Below are 15,164 nucleotides of genomic sequence, written 5' to 3' on the forward strand. Positions count from 1 at the left end.
AAAAGACAACTTCAAGAGAGATCAATAGTTCAGGCGGAATAAGCAGTTTAAGCAAAATGACCTGATTTCGCTTGAAATTCAAGCGGAATAAGACCTTTCGAGCGGAATCAGGTAATTCAAGCGAAATCACTGATTTCGCTTGAAACCTTTCAAGCGGAATAGGTAACTTGGAGCGGAATCAGACAAACAAAGTCACAATTTCGAGTGGAATCAGAAAGTGCTCATTCAAGCGGAATCACTTTGCAAGTCCATTTCTACCATTTTTAATGTGAATTTTAATGTGAAACTTTCAAGGCTTTGTTAATATCCAATTTTAAACAATCTGTGAAAAATTTGGCCGATTTTGACCGTTAAATTTTGTTCAATTCAAGAAAGAAGGTGTAGAAGTAAGAAAATGCAATGTAAATCAGCTATAATCTGCAGAACTCCTCCTCCTGAGCTCTGATACCACTTGTAGGATCGTGTGTCTGACCCGAATGAGTCGTTCAGAGGAGTTTTGATCTGTTTCAGGTGCGGAAAACAAGAAACAGACTTAGAAACAACTTGTTCTTCACTTTAAACAACTATTTGATTGATTTAACACTGATTACAATCAAACTTCACACCGGCAGCACCTCGGTATGGAATTCAGAAACTGATACATATGATTTCGCTTGTAACCTATATATAGTGCCATGATTCCGCTTGAAATACACATGAACCAGTTCCAGCGGAATAACAAGGTTGTGATTCCGCTTGAAAGTGACCACGATTATTTCAAGCGGAATAGCATGTTCAAGCGAAATCAGCTTTAATACAACCTTAAACATCCTATTTTCTCGATCTACGTGCCCTGATTTATACAATCTAATGTAAGACTCGATACAAGACGAAGTCGATAGATGCATGCACTAACATATTGGATTTTGGGGCATCTCATCTTTGGCGGAAATATTGCCGGTTCATTGACATGCATCACATGTGTTCACGAACTCAACGACATCTCTAAGTACGGTAGGCCAATAAAAACCACAATCAAGTACCTTTTGAGCGGTGGCATGTGCTCCATGGTGTCCTCCCGTGAGACCTTCATGCACATGTTTTATGATGTTCCACTGCTCCTCTCTCGACACACAACGTCTAAGAACCCTATCTCCCCCTATCCTAAAGAGAAAAGGATCGTCCCAAACATACTTTCTCGTCTCATTAATGAATTTCCTACGTTGTTGTGTAGTCATTCCTCTCACAATGTTGCCACTAGAAAGATAGTTAGCTAAGTCACAAAACCATGGTAAGCCTTCTTTCTCGGCCTCAACAAACTCTATAGACTCGTGAGGGAACGTATCTCCAATCGCCTCCTCACGAATCTCTTCTCTCTTGGGGTCCTCTAGACGCGATAGATGATCGGCCACCACATTCTCGGCCCCTCTCTTGTCCCTAATCTCAATATCGAACTCACTAAGTAAGAGAATCCACCGAATGCGTCGGGGTTTAGCGTCTTTCTTTTGAAAAATAAAACGCAACGCGGAGTGATCGGTGAAGACTATCGTCTTATAGAACAAGATATGAGCGGCATTTGTCGAAAGCGACTACTATGGCTAAGAGTTCTTTTTTCGTGGTGGTATAGTTCTCTTGAGCATCATTTCGCGTTTTGCTCGTGTAGTATATAGGATGAAAGTGCTTATCCTTTCTTTTTCCTAAAACCGCTCCAAAAGCATAGTCACTCGCATCGCACATGGGCTCAAACCGCAAGCTCCAGTCAGGCGAGATAAGAATAGGTGCACTAACAAGCTGCTCCTTCAAGAAGTTGAACGGTTTAAGACATTCTTCATCGAAGACGAATGGAACGTCTTTCTCTAGCAAACGGGTCATGGGGCGGGTGATTTTTGAGAAATCCCTAATAAAGCGTCTATAGAAGCCTGCATGCCCTAGAAAACTCCTAATCGACTTCACACTCGTGGGTGGAGGTAACCTACTAATGGTATCTATTTTCGCATGGTCTACCTCAATACCCTCCCTAGAGATCTTATGCCCTAATACAATACCTTCCGTCACATGAAGTGACACTTCTCCCAGTTTAGCATAAGCTTGGTTTCCACGCACCGCTTCAACATCCTCTCTAGGTTCTTCAAACACGCATCAAAAGAGTCACCATAAACTGAAAAATCATCCATGAACACCTCCATGGAACTCTCTATCATGTCCTGAAATATGGCGACCATGCACCGCTGAAAAGTAGCTGGAGCTTTGCATAACCCAAATGGCATGCGTCGGTACGCATAGGTGCCACAGGGGCATGTGAAGGTGGTCTTATCCTGATCCTCCGGTGCTATGGAGATCTGGAAGTAACCGGAAAAGCCGTCGAGAAAACAATAGAATTGTTGATCGGCTAGATGCTCCAACATTTGATCGATGAAGGGCAATGAGAAATGGTCTTTTCGGGTGGCTTCATTCAACTTTCGGTAGTCGATGCACACGCGCCACCCCGTGACTGTATGTGAAGGGATAAGCTCATTCTTAGCATTCATGACAACGGTCATCCCTCCCTTCTTAGGGACAACCTGTGTGAGACAAACCCATGGAGAGTCGGAAATGAGATATATCATCCCCGCATCTAGGAGTTTAAGAACCTCCTTATTCACAACTTCTTGCATGTTGGGGTTAAGCCTCCTTTGGGGTTGCACCACCGGCTTATAATCATCCTCCATGAGTATCCAGTGGGTGCAATAGGAAGGGCTTATGCCCTTGATGTCGGACAACCTCCATGCAATGGTCTCCTTGTTGGCCCTCAACACCTCCAACACTCTCATCTTCTCTTCCTCTTCTAACTTTGACGAGATAATGATGGGTAGCTCGGAACCCTCCCCTAAGAAAGCATACTCTAAATGCGATGGAAGTACCTTAAGCTCTAATGGTGGGGGTTAGGTGGTGTCATCACTGACCGCTAAGACTTTGGGAATCAAAGGAATTCCCTCAACTTCAACTTCCTCTGCCCTCTTCAACTCCTCTTCTACCTTCTCTCCTACCACTAAGTCCGCTCCACTAATATACTCTAAGCAATGATCGACACATGAGATAAACGAATTCAAGAAGTAGACGGAATGGCAAGGACCACTATAGTCATCCGAACCACTCGGGTGGTTCATGGAACGCTCTATCTCAAAGGTGACTCTCTCCTCATCGACCCTAAGAGTGATCTTACCATCATGAACGTCTATGAATGCTTTGGCGATACGTAAGAAAGGATGACCAAGTATAATGGGGACTCCCTTATCCGCTTCCATATCAAGAATTACGAAATCGGTGAGAAACACAAATTCATCTACCTTGACCAACAAATTCTCAACTATGCCCCTAGGGTATTTAATGGACCGATCGGCTAAGGATAATGTCATTCGGGTAGGTGCAAGCTCTCCTAGGTCTAGCTTCTCGTAAAGAGAAAAGGGCATCAAATTGATGCTAGCTCCTAAGTCGGCTAAAGCTCTAGTGTTGGTATTACTACCGAATAGACAAGGAATAGTGAAAATACTGGGATTGGTAAGCTTTTCGGGAAGCTTATTTAAAACAACAGCCGAACACCCTCCATTCAACGGGACATTAGACAACTCCCCTAACTTCTCTTTGCTCCTAAGAAGGTCCTTTAGAAATTTAGCATATTTAGGCATGGACTGGAGTGCCTCAATAAAAGGAAGATTAATCTTCAATTGCTTGAAGATATCTAAAAGTTGACCGTATTCCCTTGAGTATTTTTGGTTCCTAATATGTGAGGGAAACGGGACTCGTGAATGGTCTACTAAGGGTGAAGGTCTAACATCTACGGGCGTAATATCTCCATCCTCATCAACTACTCTCTCTTCAACTATAGGGTTTCCTATGGTTTTGCCACTACGAGTCGTAATGGCTTTTACATGATCATTAGGGTTTTGTAGGGTGTTACCCGCAAACTGACCATGTAATCTCTCTTCTAGCTTCCTAGACATATCACCTACGACCCTTTGGAGGTCTTGAAAGGAGGCTTGATGGTTCTTAAGCATAAGCTCATATTCACTAAGTGTCTTTTGGGTAGTTTGGTCCCTAACAACTTGTTGGCTCATCATAGCCTCCATTCTTTCTAGGTTACCCCCTAGATCATAGCTTGGACCCTGACCTGGCTGAACCTGACTACCCGACCCCCCTTCTTTGACCTTCCCATTGAACCCCTTATTGAACTGTCCACTTGAACCCCCACCAAAAAGTGAACCTTGACTCCTATTTGGGTTTTGAGTGATTTGAAAACTAGGGGTTCCATTTGAGCGAAAATTGTTATTATTATTAAAGTTATTATTATTATTTCGCCAACCCGACCCAAAATTATTATTATTACCAAACCCACTAGGTTGACCTCTACCGAAACCTCCTCCTACAAAATCAACTTGCTCCTCACCTACTAGCAATGGACACGCACTCGTATCGTGACCCCCTCGGCAAAACTCACATTTATCTACCTTAGCCTTAATCTCCTAAAGTTCCCTAGTCACGTTTTCCAAAACAGTGGCCAAACTAGGATCCATGGTGACGTGGTTCACCCCTCGGGCGGGTGCACTAGTAGTGGTATTCGAATTACCACTTTGATACCGCTGATTGGCTCGCGGTTGAGATTGAGACTGGGCAAATGCCTCAAAACGCTCTAAACACTCAGCAACAATAAGTATACCTATCATATGCCCCCCCCCCCCCGCATTTGTATCAAACCTATCACGAGTCTTTTGGGTGAGACCTTTATAAAATTTCTCACATAGAGCCCAATCGGAAAGACCATGTTGGGAGCAAGGAGCATAAAGGTTTTGGAAACGCTCCCAAGCAAGGTAATAAGGCTCGTCGGGCTCCATTCGGAAAGAGTGAATCTGATCACGAACACGTGAGGCCTTCGCGGGTGGAAAGTATTTGTTTAGAAAAGCTTGACGGAGGCCCGCCTATGTGGTAAAGGTACCGGTTGGTTGAGAGTCCAACCAAGTAGCCGCACGGCTGACTAATGAAAATGGGAAGAGTTGCAAGTAGGTAGTATCATTAGGGGCACCGTGAAGGCTAAAGGTAGCTAGGATACGGGAGAAACGGTTTATGTGGGCCGGGGCGTCCTCGTCCTCGTGGCCATGGAATTGGATACTATTGTTAATGGCCTGCATGGCATAAGATGGAATCTGCCATGAGTTCTCGCTAACTATGGGTGGAACGGTAATGGGCGAAGCAAGACCGGTGAAATTCTGAGTGGCTTGCTGGTGGACGGTTTGTTAGCGTTGGCCATGTTTTCTAAGTTTTCTTGGATGCTAGAAGTGCTAGAAGTAGGGCAATTGGGTGGGGAAACCTTAGGTGAAGTTTTAGGTGAATGGTTTGGTGAAGGTGGTGGGGTTGGAGGTGGGGTGGGTAACGGAGTAGAATCGAAATTAGGAAATTAAGAAGAGGATGAAGAACTAACCTGCGGGCCTTGGCCCAATCGAGACAATGACTCGGTGACTGACGGCTTCGGCGGTCCGTGCGAGCGCAGATGTGGCATCCACTACAAGCAAAAACCTGAACGTGAGAAAAGCAAACACTAGTCACTAAGACTCAAACTAAAAATAAAAGACAAAGACTCGAAAACAAAACAAACAAATAGCACGTATATGTCAAACAAGTCTATCAAAGCTAATGAGCGCAATTGCGAAGAGTCCCCGGCAACGGCGCCAAAAACTTGATGTGTGCTGAACAGACTATAAAAATTAACTATATTAGACTCTCTAAGCTAGACACTACAAAGCTTTAAATCTAGACTCAACCTAAAACCACACAATCGGCAAGTGTACCGATCAATGTGTTGGTGCATATTTTGTGACAACAGCTTAGATTTGGTCTTTGGATATCTTGTAATTAGTTAAACGATAAACAGTTAGCGGGTTTAGCTTTGTATTAGTGAGATAATTGAGTTTGAGCTAAACTAAACCCAGATTGGGTGATGGGGGGCGAATTGGGCCTGTCCAATTCGCAGTCCAAGAGTGTTTAACCTAGCCCAGTTGTAACCCTTGTGTTATATAAACAAGGTTAGACATTAGGGTTTAGGTTTATCAGCCAAAAACAGTGTTTGTGAGAGAGAAATTTCGTGAGAGCATAAGCTTGGATGAAATTAGGGTTGGTTAGGGATCTTGATTGATTGTAATCAGTTTGATAGATAATCAATAAAGATCCAGATTGAAAGTGAATTGTTGTTTCTGTTTCTACACGTTTCTGCTTATTCTGATCAAGAGGATTCCGCATTCTTGATCGGATTGACAATTCTGTGAAAGATCCATACATCAAGGGGACCTACACAATGTAGTATAACCCTAGGAAGTCCGGATATCAAACCACGAGACTCTATGTATCACGCAACCTATACTCTAATAGACACTGACAGACACGACTTAAAATGTTTAATTGTTTTTTTTGGGGGGGGGGGGTTGCGGAAAATCTAGGAAATCTATTTAAAGTAAATATTAAGCTAAAACTAGACTAAATACGAATGAAAGCAAAGACGATTCTTATATGATAACAAGGACCACATAGACTAGAATCCTGGATTGATTTTAAGAATTACCAATTAAGTTAAATGCACGAATAATGGAACCGGGATCTTAAAGTACTAAACCTATTAAGCACCAACTAAGCCCCTAAAACCCTTCTCGAGGTGAAACTTATTGCGTTACCTGGGCCGTTAATCTTACCGGTTATTAGACGTCTTTCCAGTTGTCTAATTATTGTGTAAGTACCCTAATAATGACCTACTCTTTTCCAATCATAGATCTAGCGTAGTTTGGATTATTTAACTTGACATGATAGACTAATAAACCGATGAGTAAACTAATTCAAGACCTTTTCCAAGGACTGTCTAAAGCAATTCGTGTCACGACCCTAGCCCCGGTTTGACCCGGTCAAGAGCCGCAGGACAGGAACCCTGTGGTATTTAATTTAGGCGACAGTGGAAGTCTTTAATACAGGATCTTTTAATACTGAAAATGCCTGTTTACTTTATTACATAATTTAGGGATAAAACCCTGTAATTTACAATAAAATGATTTCACTAGGAAATCCTTATTTCACAAAACATGTTTCTTTATTTATTTATATTGAGCCACTTCCTTAAGCTTATAGTGCTTCACGGCACTTTTCTTGGATCACAGCAGATCACCTGAAACATGTTTGAAAAAGGTTTTGTCAGCGGAAAATACTGAGTGAATCATTCATTTTACTTAAAACGACATTTTGTTATAATTTACAGTATTAAGAGCGATTACAATGTTTCTGTTTACCAACCATGTACCCACAGTATTTGTCACTCGACCATCCATTGGTAACCTCGGAGTCCAATGGTGTCTGTGACTATGGTCATATCACCCCTTGGCTAACCCGTTGTCCAATGGTGACGGTTATCAAGTAATGTATACAAAACCCCACATACCGGCTGTAATTTGGTGATTACAAAGACTTAATCCCTGTAATTGTAACTTTGAAAATAACTTGGAGTTTTGTAAAACAGTTGATAAAAAGAGAGTGACTCACCTTGCAGATTTATACGGGCGGAGTTTAATCTACTGATTAGCCTGTTTAACCTAATTTAAATAACAATGCATACGAACTGGGTTAGTAACCAATACAACATTTACGACAATTCACGAGATTAAACCCTCACAACAAATGAGAAAGTGCGATACTTAAACATCCATCGAATTAACGACGAATGACAAAGTATAAACCCAATTTTGAGCAGCACTTAAACATTCGTTGGATAGTTTCAATCGATCGGACGTTGAATCGTAATAGCGATCGAGTTAATACCCGGTATCGTAGCAGCACCTCACTATACGAAATTATAATTTTGGACAGTATATCTTCATTTTTGGAAAGTTTCGTCGACACAAAATGAAAGCCCCTGAGCTAGGCTATGTATAGCCTGAATTTGGGTTTTACGCGGCCCGCGTAAACCCACACATATATCTTACACGGCCCCCGAGGCCGCCTAGTCTAGGCGTAGGGTTGATGGGTCATGGGCTTAGGTTGGACAGATGGGTTATACGTGGCCCAGATACTTATCCGGTTGAATTTGAAGTTGACGCGGCCTGCATAAACATCCTTTAAGTTTTACGCAGCTCGTCTAAAACCCTAAAACTTATCTGGTTCGTTTATTAACTTGTAGCGGCCCGCGTAAGGTTAAGCTATCCCTTACGCGGCCCGTCTAAAACCCAATTTTCTTGTTTTTCTTGGTTTTTCATATACAGTTGGGTTTTATGGGTCCAGTTTACATCTATAGGTTGGTTAGGGATATTTTTGAAGGTCCTTACATCCTCCCCACCTTAATTAAAATCTCGTCCTCGAGATTTATTGAAATAAGTGTGGATATTTGCGCTTCATCTCTGATTCCAGCTCCCAGGTGTATTCGGGTCCTCTTTTCGAATTCCACTTGACTTTGACCTGCACCATCCGTTTATGCTTAAGAAACTTGATCTTTCTATCTTCTATCTGCAGTAGTTTCTCTATAAATTTCAACTTTTCATTTACCTCTATCTCTGGAAGAGGTACTACTAGGGATTCGTCTGATAAACATTTCTTGAGATTGGATACATGAAACACATCATGTACTCCGGCTAGTTCTTCTGGTAGTTGTAAACGATAAGCAACTTGTGCTATTCGTTGAGTTACTGGAAATGGTCCTACGTACCTTGGACTCAGCTTTCCTTTCTTACCGAATCGTACAATTCCTTTCCAAGGAGAAATTTTTAAAAGTACCTTGTCTCCGACTTGAAACTCGAGTGGCTTGCGGCGATTGTCTGCATAGCTTTTCTGACGATCTCGAGCCGTTTTCAGTCTTTCTTTGATTTGAGTTATCTTGTCAGTGGTTTCTTGCACAATTTCAGGACCTGATAATTGACTTTCTCCTATTTCTGCCCAACAATCTGGAGTTCTACATTTACGTCCATATAGTGCTTCAAATGGGGCAGCTTCGATGCTTGAATGATAACTATTCTTATAGGAGAATTCAATTAGGGGTAGGTGATTATCCCAGTTTCCACCAAAATCTATCACACATGCCCGGAGCATATCTTCCAAAGTTTGTATCGTTCTTTCACTTTGTCCGTTTGTTTATGGATGATATGCAGTACTTAAATTTAGTCGGGTTCCCATTGCTTTCTGAAAACTAGTCAAGAAATAGGAAGTGAAACGACTATCTCGATCCGATACAATGGAGAGCGGAACTCCATGTAAAGATACTACGTTGTCTACATATAACTTGGCTAACCTTTCCATGCTAAAGGTTTCTTTTATGGGTAGGAAATGAGCCGATTTGGTTAATCGATCCACAATTACCCAAATCGCATCGTTACTTTTTCTGGTTTTGGGTAACTTAGTAACAAAATCCATTGTTATGAGTACCCACTTCCATACAGGCATTTCTAACTGCTGTAGTAGTCCTGAAGGTTTCTGATGTTCTGCTTCTACTTGCAAACAAGTAAGTCACTTAGATACATATTTAGCTATGTCCTTTTTCATTCCTATCCACCAGAAATTATTTCTTAAATCTTGGTACATCTTATTGTTTCCTGGATGCATGGTATACCTAGATTTATGAGCTTCTTCTAAAATCTTATCCCTTAATTCTCCTTGCTTAGGTACCCAAATTCTTTTCTTATGGAATTTCCAAATTCCATCCTTTCCTTGCTCTAGTTCTTTTATATTTCCTTTCATTCCTTCAGCATCATCTTTGATTGCTGTTTCTTGAACTTTCTTCAATTGTTCCATTAAATCTAACTCCAGATTTAATCTAAGAGCACGGACTTGCTTTTGTTTTTCATGATACTTACGACTTAAAGCATTTGCGACTACATTTGCTTTCCCTTCGTGATATTGAATATCACAATCGTAGTCACTTAGGATTTCCATCCATCTTCTTTGCCTCATGTTCAATTCTTTTTGCCCAAATATGTACCTAAAACTTTTATGATCTGTATACACAGTAAACTTACTTCCATACAGATAATGTCTCCAAATTTTAAAGGAAAATATTACGGCTCCTAACTCTAGATCATGAGTTGTATAGTTTTCCTCATGCTTCTTCAATTGTCTTGAAGCATACGCAATTACCCTTTTGCATTGCATTAGCACACATCCTAATCCAAACTTTGAAGCATCACAATATACTTCAAAATCTTCAGTTCCTTCTGGTAAGGCTAAAATTGGAGCATTTGTCAATCTTTGCTTTAAAATCTTAAAAGCTTCTTCTTGTCTAGGTCCCTATGCAAACTTAACTGCTTTACAGGTTAGCTTAGTTAAGGGTTCAGCTATGTTAGAAAAATCCTTAAAAAATCGTCTATAGTATCCAGCTAAACCTAGAAAGCTTCTGATTTCCATAGCTGTTTGCGGAACCTTCCATTTAGTGATTGCTTCTATTTTAGAAGGATCTACGTGAATACCTTCGTGATTTATCATATGACCTAAAAATTGCACTTCTTGCAACCAAAATTCACACTTCGAGAATTTGGCGTAAAGCTTTTCCTTTCTTAACAAAGTTAAAAGTGCATGCAGGTGCTCACAATGTTTTCCTGACTTTTGGAATAAATAAGTATATCTTCGATGAAGACAATTACGAATTTATCCAAATATGGTTTACAGATTCGATTCATCATGTCCATGAATGCTGCAGGAGCATTTGTTAGTCCAAAGGGCATAACTGTAAACTCGTAATGACCATACCTAGTTCTGAAAGCAGTTTTAGGTATGTCTTCTTCTTGTACTTTCAATTGATGATATCCGGATCGTAAGTCTATCTTAGAAAAATACCTAGCTCCCTGGAGTTGATCAAAAAGATCGTCAATCCTAGGTAATGGATATCGATTCTTAATTGTAACCTTATTCAGTTCCCTATAATCAATACACATTCTCATCGATCCATCTTTCTTCTTCACAAACAACACTGGTGCTCCCCAAGGGGATGAACTAGGTTGTATGAATCTTTTACTTAGTAATTCATCTAATTGCTTTTTCAATTCTAGCATTTCTGTCGGTGCTAACCGATAAGGTGTTTTAGCAATCGGTGTAGTTTCGGGAATTAGATGAATCCTAAATTCTACTTCCCTGTCGGGTGGTAATCCAGGTAATTCTTCTGTGAATACATCGGAGTATTTGGAAACTACTGGGATTACCTGAAGTTCCTTACTCTTAGTGTTAATGATTACGGAAATCACATATACCATTTCTTGTTTTCTTGAATAACTAGCCAACTTCATTACTGAAATGAATTTTAGTGGCTTTTGAGGTCTATCTCCTGTAATTAAAATTACTTTTCCTGTGGGGGTACGAATTTCTACGGAATTCTTATCACAAAGGATTCGAGCATGGTTGGCTACTAACCAATCCATTCCTAATACTACATCGAATCCGGCTAATTTCATAGGTAACAGGTTTGTAGAAAATTTATGGCCTAAAAGTTCGATCTTTCCTTCTTGCAAAACTTTATCTATGTTAACCGAATTTCCATCTGCCGTTTCGACTGTAAAAATCTGCCTAAGATTGGTTAATGGTAAATTAAGAGCTTGGCAGAATGAAGTATTGAAAAAACTTTGGTTTGCACTAGAGTCAAATAATATTTTTGCATACACATTGTGAACCAAGAACGTACCAGCTATCACATCTGGAATGAGTTCTGCTTCTTGAGTGGTCAGCTGGAATGCTCTGGCATTCTTTTTAGTAGCTCCGTCGGCCGTCTTGGCTTTATTGTCTGCTGGTTTGATTAACTTAGGGCATTCTGATTTGAAATGTCCATTTTCTCCACAGTTATAGCAGATCCTTGTTCTCTTTCTGAAGTCTTCTTCACGATGTCCTACAACTTTGCAAAAGTTGCAGGTTACATTGCATCTTCCAAAATGTTTCTTTCTGTAATTCCTGCAAAAAGGCGGATTTGAGGATTGCCTCGTTCCTCTTTTCTTAGCATTGCTATTATTACCCATACGAAATCCTTGGGTAATTTTCTGAGCTAACTCTTTCTTCCGGTTTTCTTCCCTTGTGCGTACCAGTTCGTCAGTTAGGGTGTTAGCTAATTCTACCGCATCGTCAATAGTGCGTGGTCTCGCAGCTTTAATGATATTACGGATTTCTCCAATTAATCCCCAAATATAACGGGAAATGAGTACTGGTTCTGGTGAAGCCAGGGTTGGTACCACTCTCGCATATTCGAATAATGTTGACGTATATCCTCGACAATCTACACCCACCACACGATGGCTCAGGAACTTATTTGCAATTTGTTCCTTTTCATATTCGGGACAGAATTTTCTTTCCATTAACTGCTTAAATTCTTCCCAATTCATGGCGTAGGCCATATTTCTTCCTTTGGCTTGAAGTACCGTATTCCACCATTCTAGTGCCCCTTCTTTGAAAAGATGCGAAGCATACATAACTTTGTCATCTTCAGCACATTTACGTATCATAAGTACTGCTTCGGTTTTCTCCAACCAACGCAGTGCTGCAGTTGCCCCTTCATTGCCTGCAAATTCAGCTGGTTTACAAGCAAGAAATTCTTTGTAAGTGCAACCAGGCGTTGCAGCTTTCATTTTCTTTAGAAGTGGGGCTTGCCGTGGATCATTGTTATAATTATCATGATTGCCGCCGCTGTTTACGCTATTACTGAAATTATCTTCCTGAGTACGTTTACTAGGAATGATTTGTTGAGGTTCAGCAGGTTTCTGGACAGTAGCCAGAATTGCTGGAATAGCATTGGCTATCCCTTGAGCAACGATGTTCTCGATATCTTGTCTAGTCATAAATTGATTTTCCTGATTTTGCTCAAATTGATTTACTTCATTAACTGGTTCATTACCAGCGTTTTCTATCTGGTAATTATTATAGGTATAAATTATTAGTGTTAACTAATCGATAATTTAAACAAAATAATTGCACATAAGCACATAAAGTTTTACAACATAAGTATAGCCAAAATGGTCGATTTCTCGACTTCCATTTTTTTATAGATTATATTAGGCATCCGTACACACTGTTATTTTACAACGTTTTATTTCTATTTTACAAGATTGTTATATTTTTGTTACTACTGTTATTATACAAAATATAGCCTCCCATCCCCACTATTCTTTTGTCAGCTGGTATTTTAGTAGCGACGTTCGCTCTCGTCGTATTTCCAGGAGATTTGTTCTCCCATTTCCCGGATCCTATTCCCTGTACCTATCAGCTCCTCGCCAAAATGGCGGAGTTCAGCTAAGTTTTCATTACTCATCGGTGGGTTTGGTATAGGTTCTGGGTCGAACTGAGGGAAAAAGGTATAAGGACTATTTAGTAGGTTTTGGAATTGCCAGTCGTTAGTCCACCACTCGTCCATTTCTCCTAAAGGTTGGGTGTGGATTAGAGGGTCTGGAATAGCTGGTTCCAAGTATATTAGAAGTTGGGTTTCAGCAGGAGAAGGGTAGAGATTGTTGGTGATAGGTCTAATGATATCACAGCTTGCTAGTAGATGATCTAATTCCTTCTGAAATGGAAATTCTTCAGTTTGCTTAGAACTTTCCCCGATTTCTCTTTTTGTTTGCCTAACATTTTCCCTGATTTCTATCTCTGCTGGCCTAGAACTCTCACCGATCTCGATCCCTTTTCCTTTATCCATAGGATTTTCTATTTTGGGAATTTTCCTAGTTGCTGGTTTCCTCCTGCGCACTTTCCTCCATCCTACATATCTTCTTCTTTTCTTAGGCTTTGCTTTCTCCGGAGGTGGAGCTTGAAATTCCATGGGTTCCTCCAAATCAGCAATGTAATCAGTGAAGTCGTTGGAAACTTCTGTTGGTACAGGATAGAGATTGAGATTCTGAAGGGCTTCAGATAACTCATTCATGCCGTTTAGCATATATGCAAAAATGCACAAAAATGCTAAGTTAAAATTTTATAACAAAATTTAACAAATAAATATTTAAGTATTACTGCATACCGGTGATTAATTTAATACAAAAGACAACTGAAAATTGAAAACACACTAGGGTTTATTGTGATTTATTTATTTACGTGATAACTTTTCTTTAGAGCTTCTGGTTTGTAGGTAATATAGATGCTAATACTGATTCAGGGTCCTGATAGTTTTAAAGGTTGGTATTTACTGCTACCGTTGCTAACATGTAAAGATCTGCCCATTTTTCATCTAATTTGTCTTCCCAAGGTGGATTATTGCCTATTTCCTGGGTTCCCGAATTAAACCTTACTTCCTTTGGTTGTGATTTCTTTCCTTTCTCGTGACTTTTCATAATAATCAAACTTCTTTTATTGGGAGAAAGTGGCTTTTCAAACTGTGCCTTACGAACAAATATTCCTTCATCCATATCTGCTGGGTATTTTGAGGAAGTTCCTTTTTCTTTAGGTGAAGTATCTAATTTATGATAGATGGCCAAAAGTCTTTGTTTACCCATACTGTAACTAATAAATAGTCAGTTAAAAACACATAATGTAAGACCCTAATACGTATTTGACTAAAAGTCGCAGCGGAAGTTCAAGCCATAAACTTTCTTTCATTATAAACGCCTTAACTTAATTAAAAATTAACTTTAACATAACTCTTTCACATAAATCCATCAATCGACTTATTTACTAAGTAAAAACATAGCTTATGTTTACTACATTATATACATCAACGTTCCCGTACAATCTCACTAGTGACTCGATCCTCGATCTCTATTCCTTGATGATCCTCATGACTCGTGATTCGTACAACCTGCACTCACCACATACATTCATCACATTAGTATACAATACATAAACAAGACTCTATACATGTACACTTTCCATTCAGCTTTCTCTCTAACTTTAAGCATATCATTAGCGTATCCATTCCCTTGTGAGTCTTCAATAATGTGCCTGCATAAATCTTCGTTTTCCAGGTACATAATTAATATCATTAACACTTAACGTATCCAAAATCATACTTCATATACTCGTGCATACATCCATATCTCAATACATACATGCCTACACCCATACGTATCTTCATATATTCATAAATACACTTCTACATATGTACCTACCTTTATACGTCTCTACCTTCATGCCTACGATCACACGTACTCGCATACATACACAAATACACATTTGCATACATACATACATTTCTACGCCTTCACATATATACATACTATCATACGTATCTTCATATATAC

General features: G+C 40.0%; 1 protein-coding gene across 1 annotated transcript; it reads right to left on the minus strand.

Annotated features, from left to right (window-relative positions):
* Positions 1-2,900: 2,900 nt before the first annotated feature.
* LOC110931517 lies at positions 2,901-4,085 on the minus strand. Its single transcript, XM_022174908.1, has one exon. The coding sequence runs from the start codon at positions 4,083-4,085 to the stop codon at positions 2,901-2,903; it is 1,185 nt and encodes a 394-aa protein (XP_022030600.1).
* Positions 4,086-15,164: the final 11,079 nt, after the last annotated feature.

The sequence above is a fragment of the Helianthus annuus genome, chromosome 3 (assembly GCF_002127325.2).
Source record: "Helianthus annuus cultivar XRQ/B chromosome 3, HanXRQr2.0-SUNRISE, whole genome shotgun sequence".
NCBI classification, from domain to species: domain Eukaryota; kingdom Viridiplantae; phylum Streptophyta; class Magnoliopsida; order Asterales; family Asteraceae; genus Helianthus; species Helianthus annuus.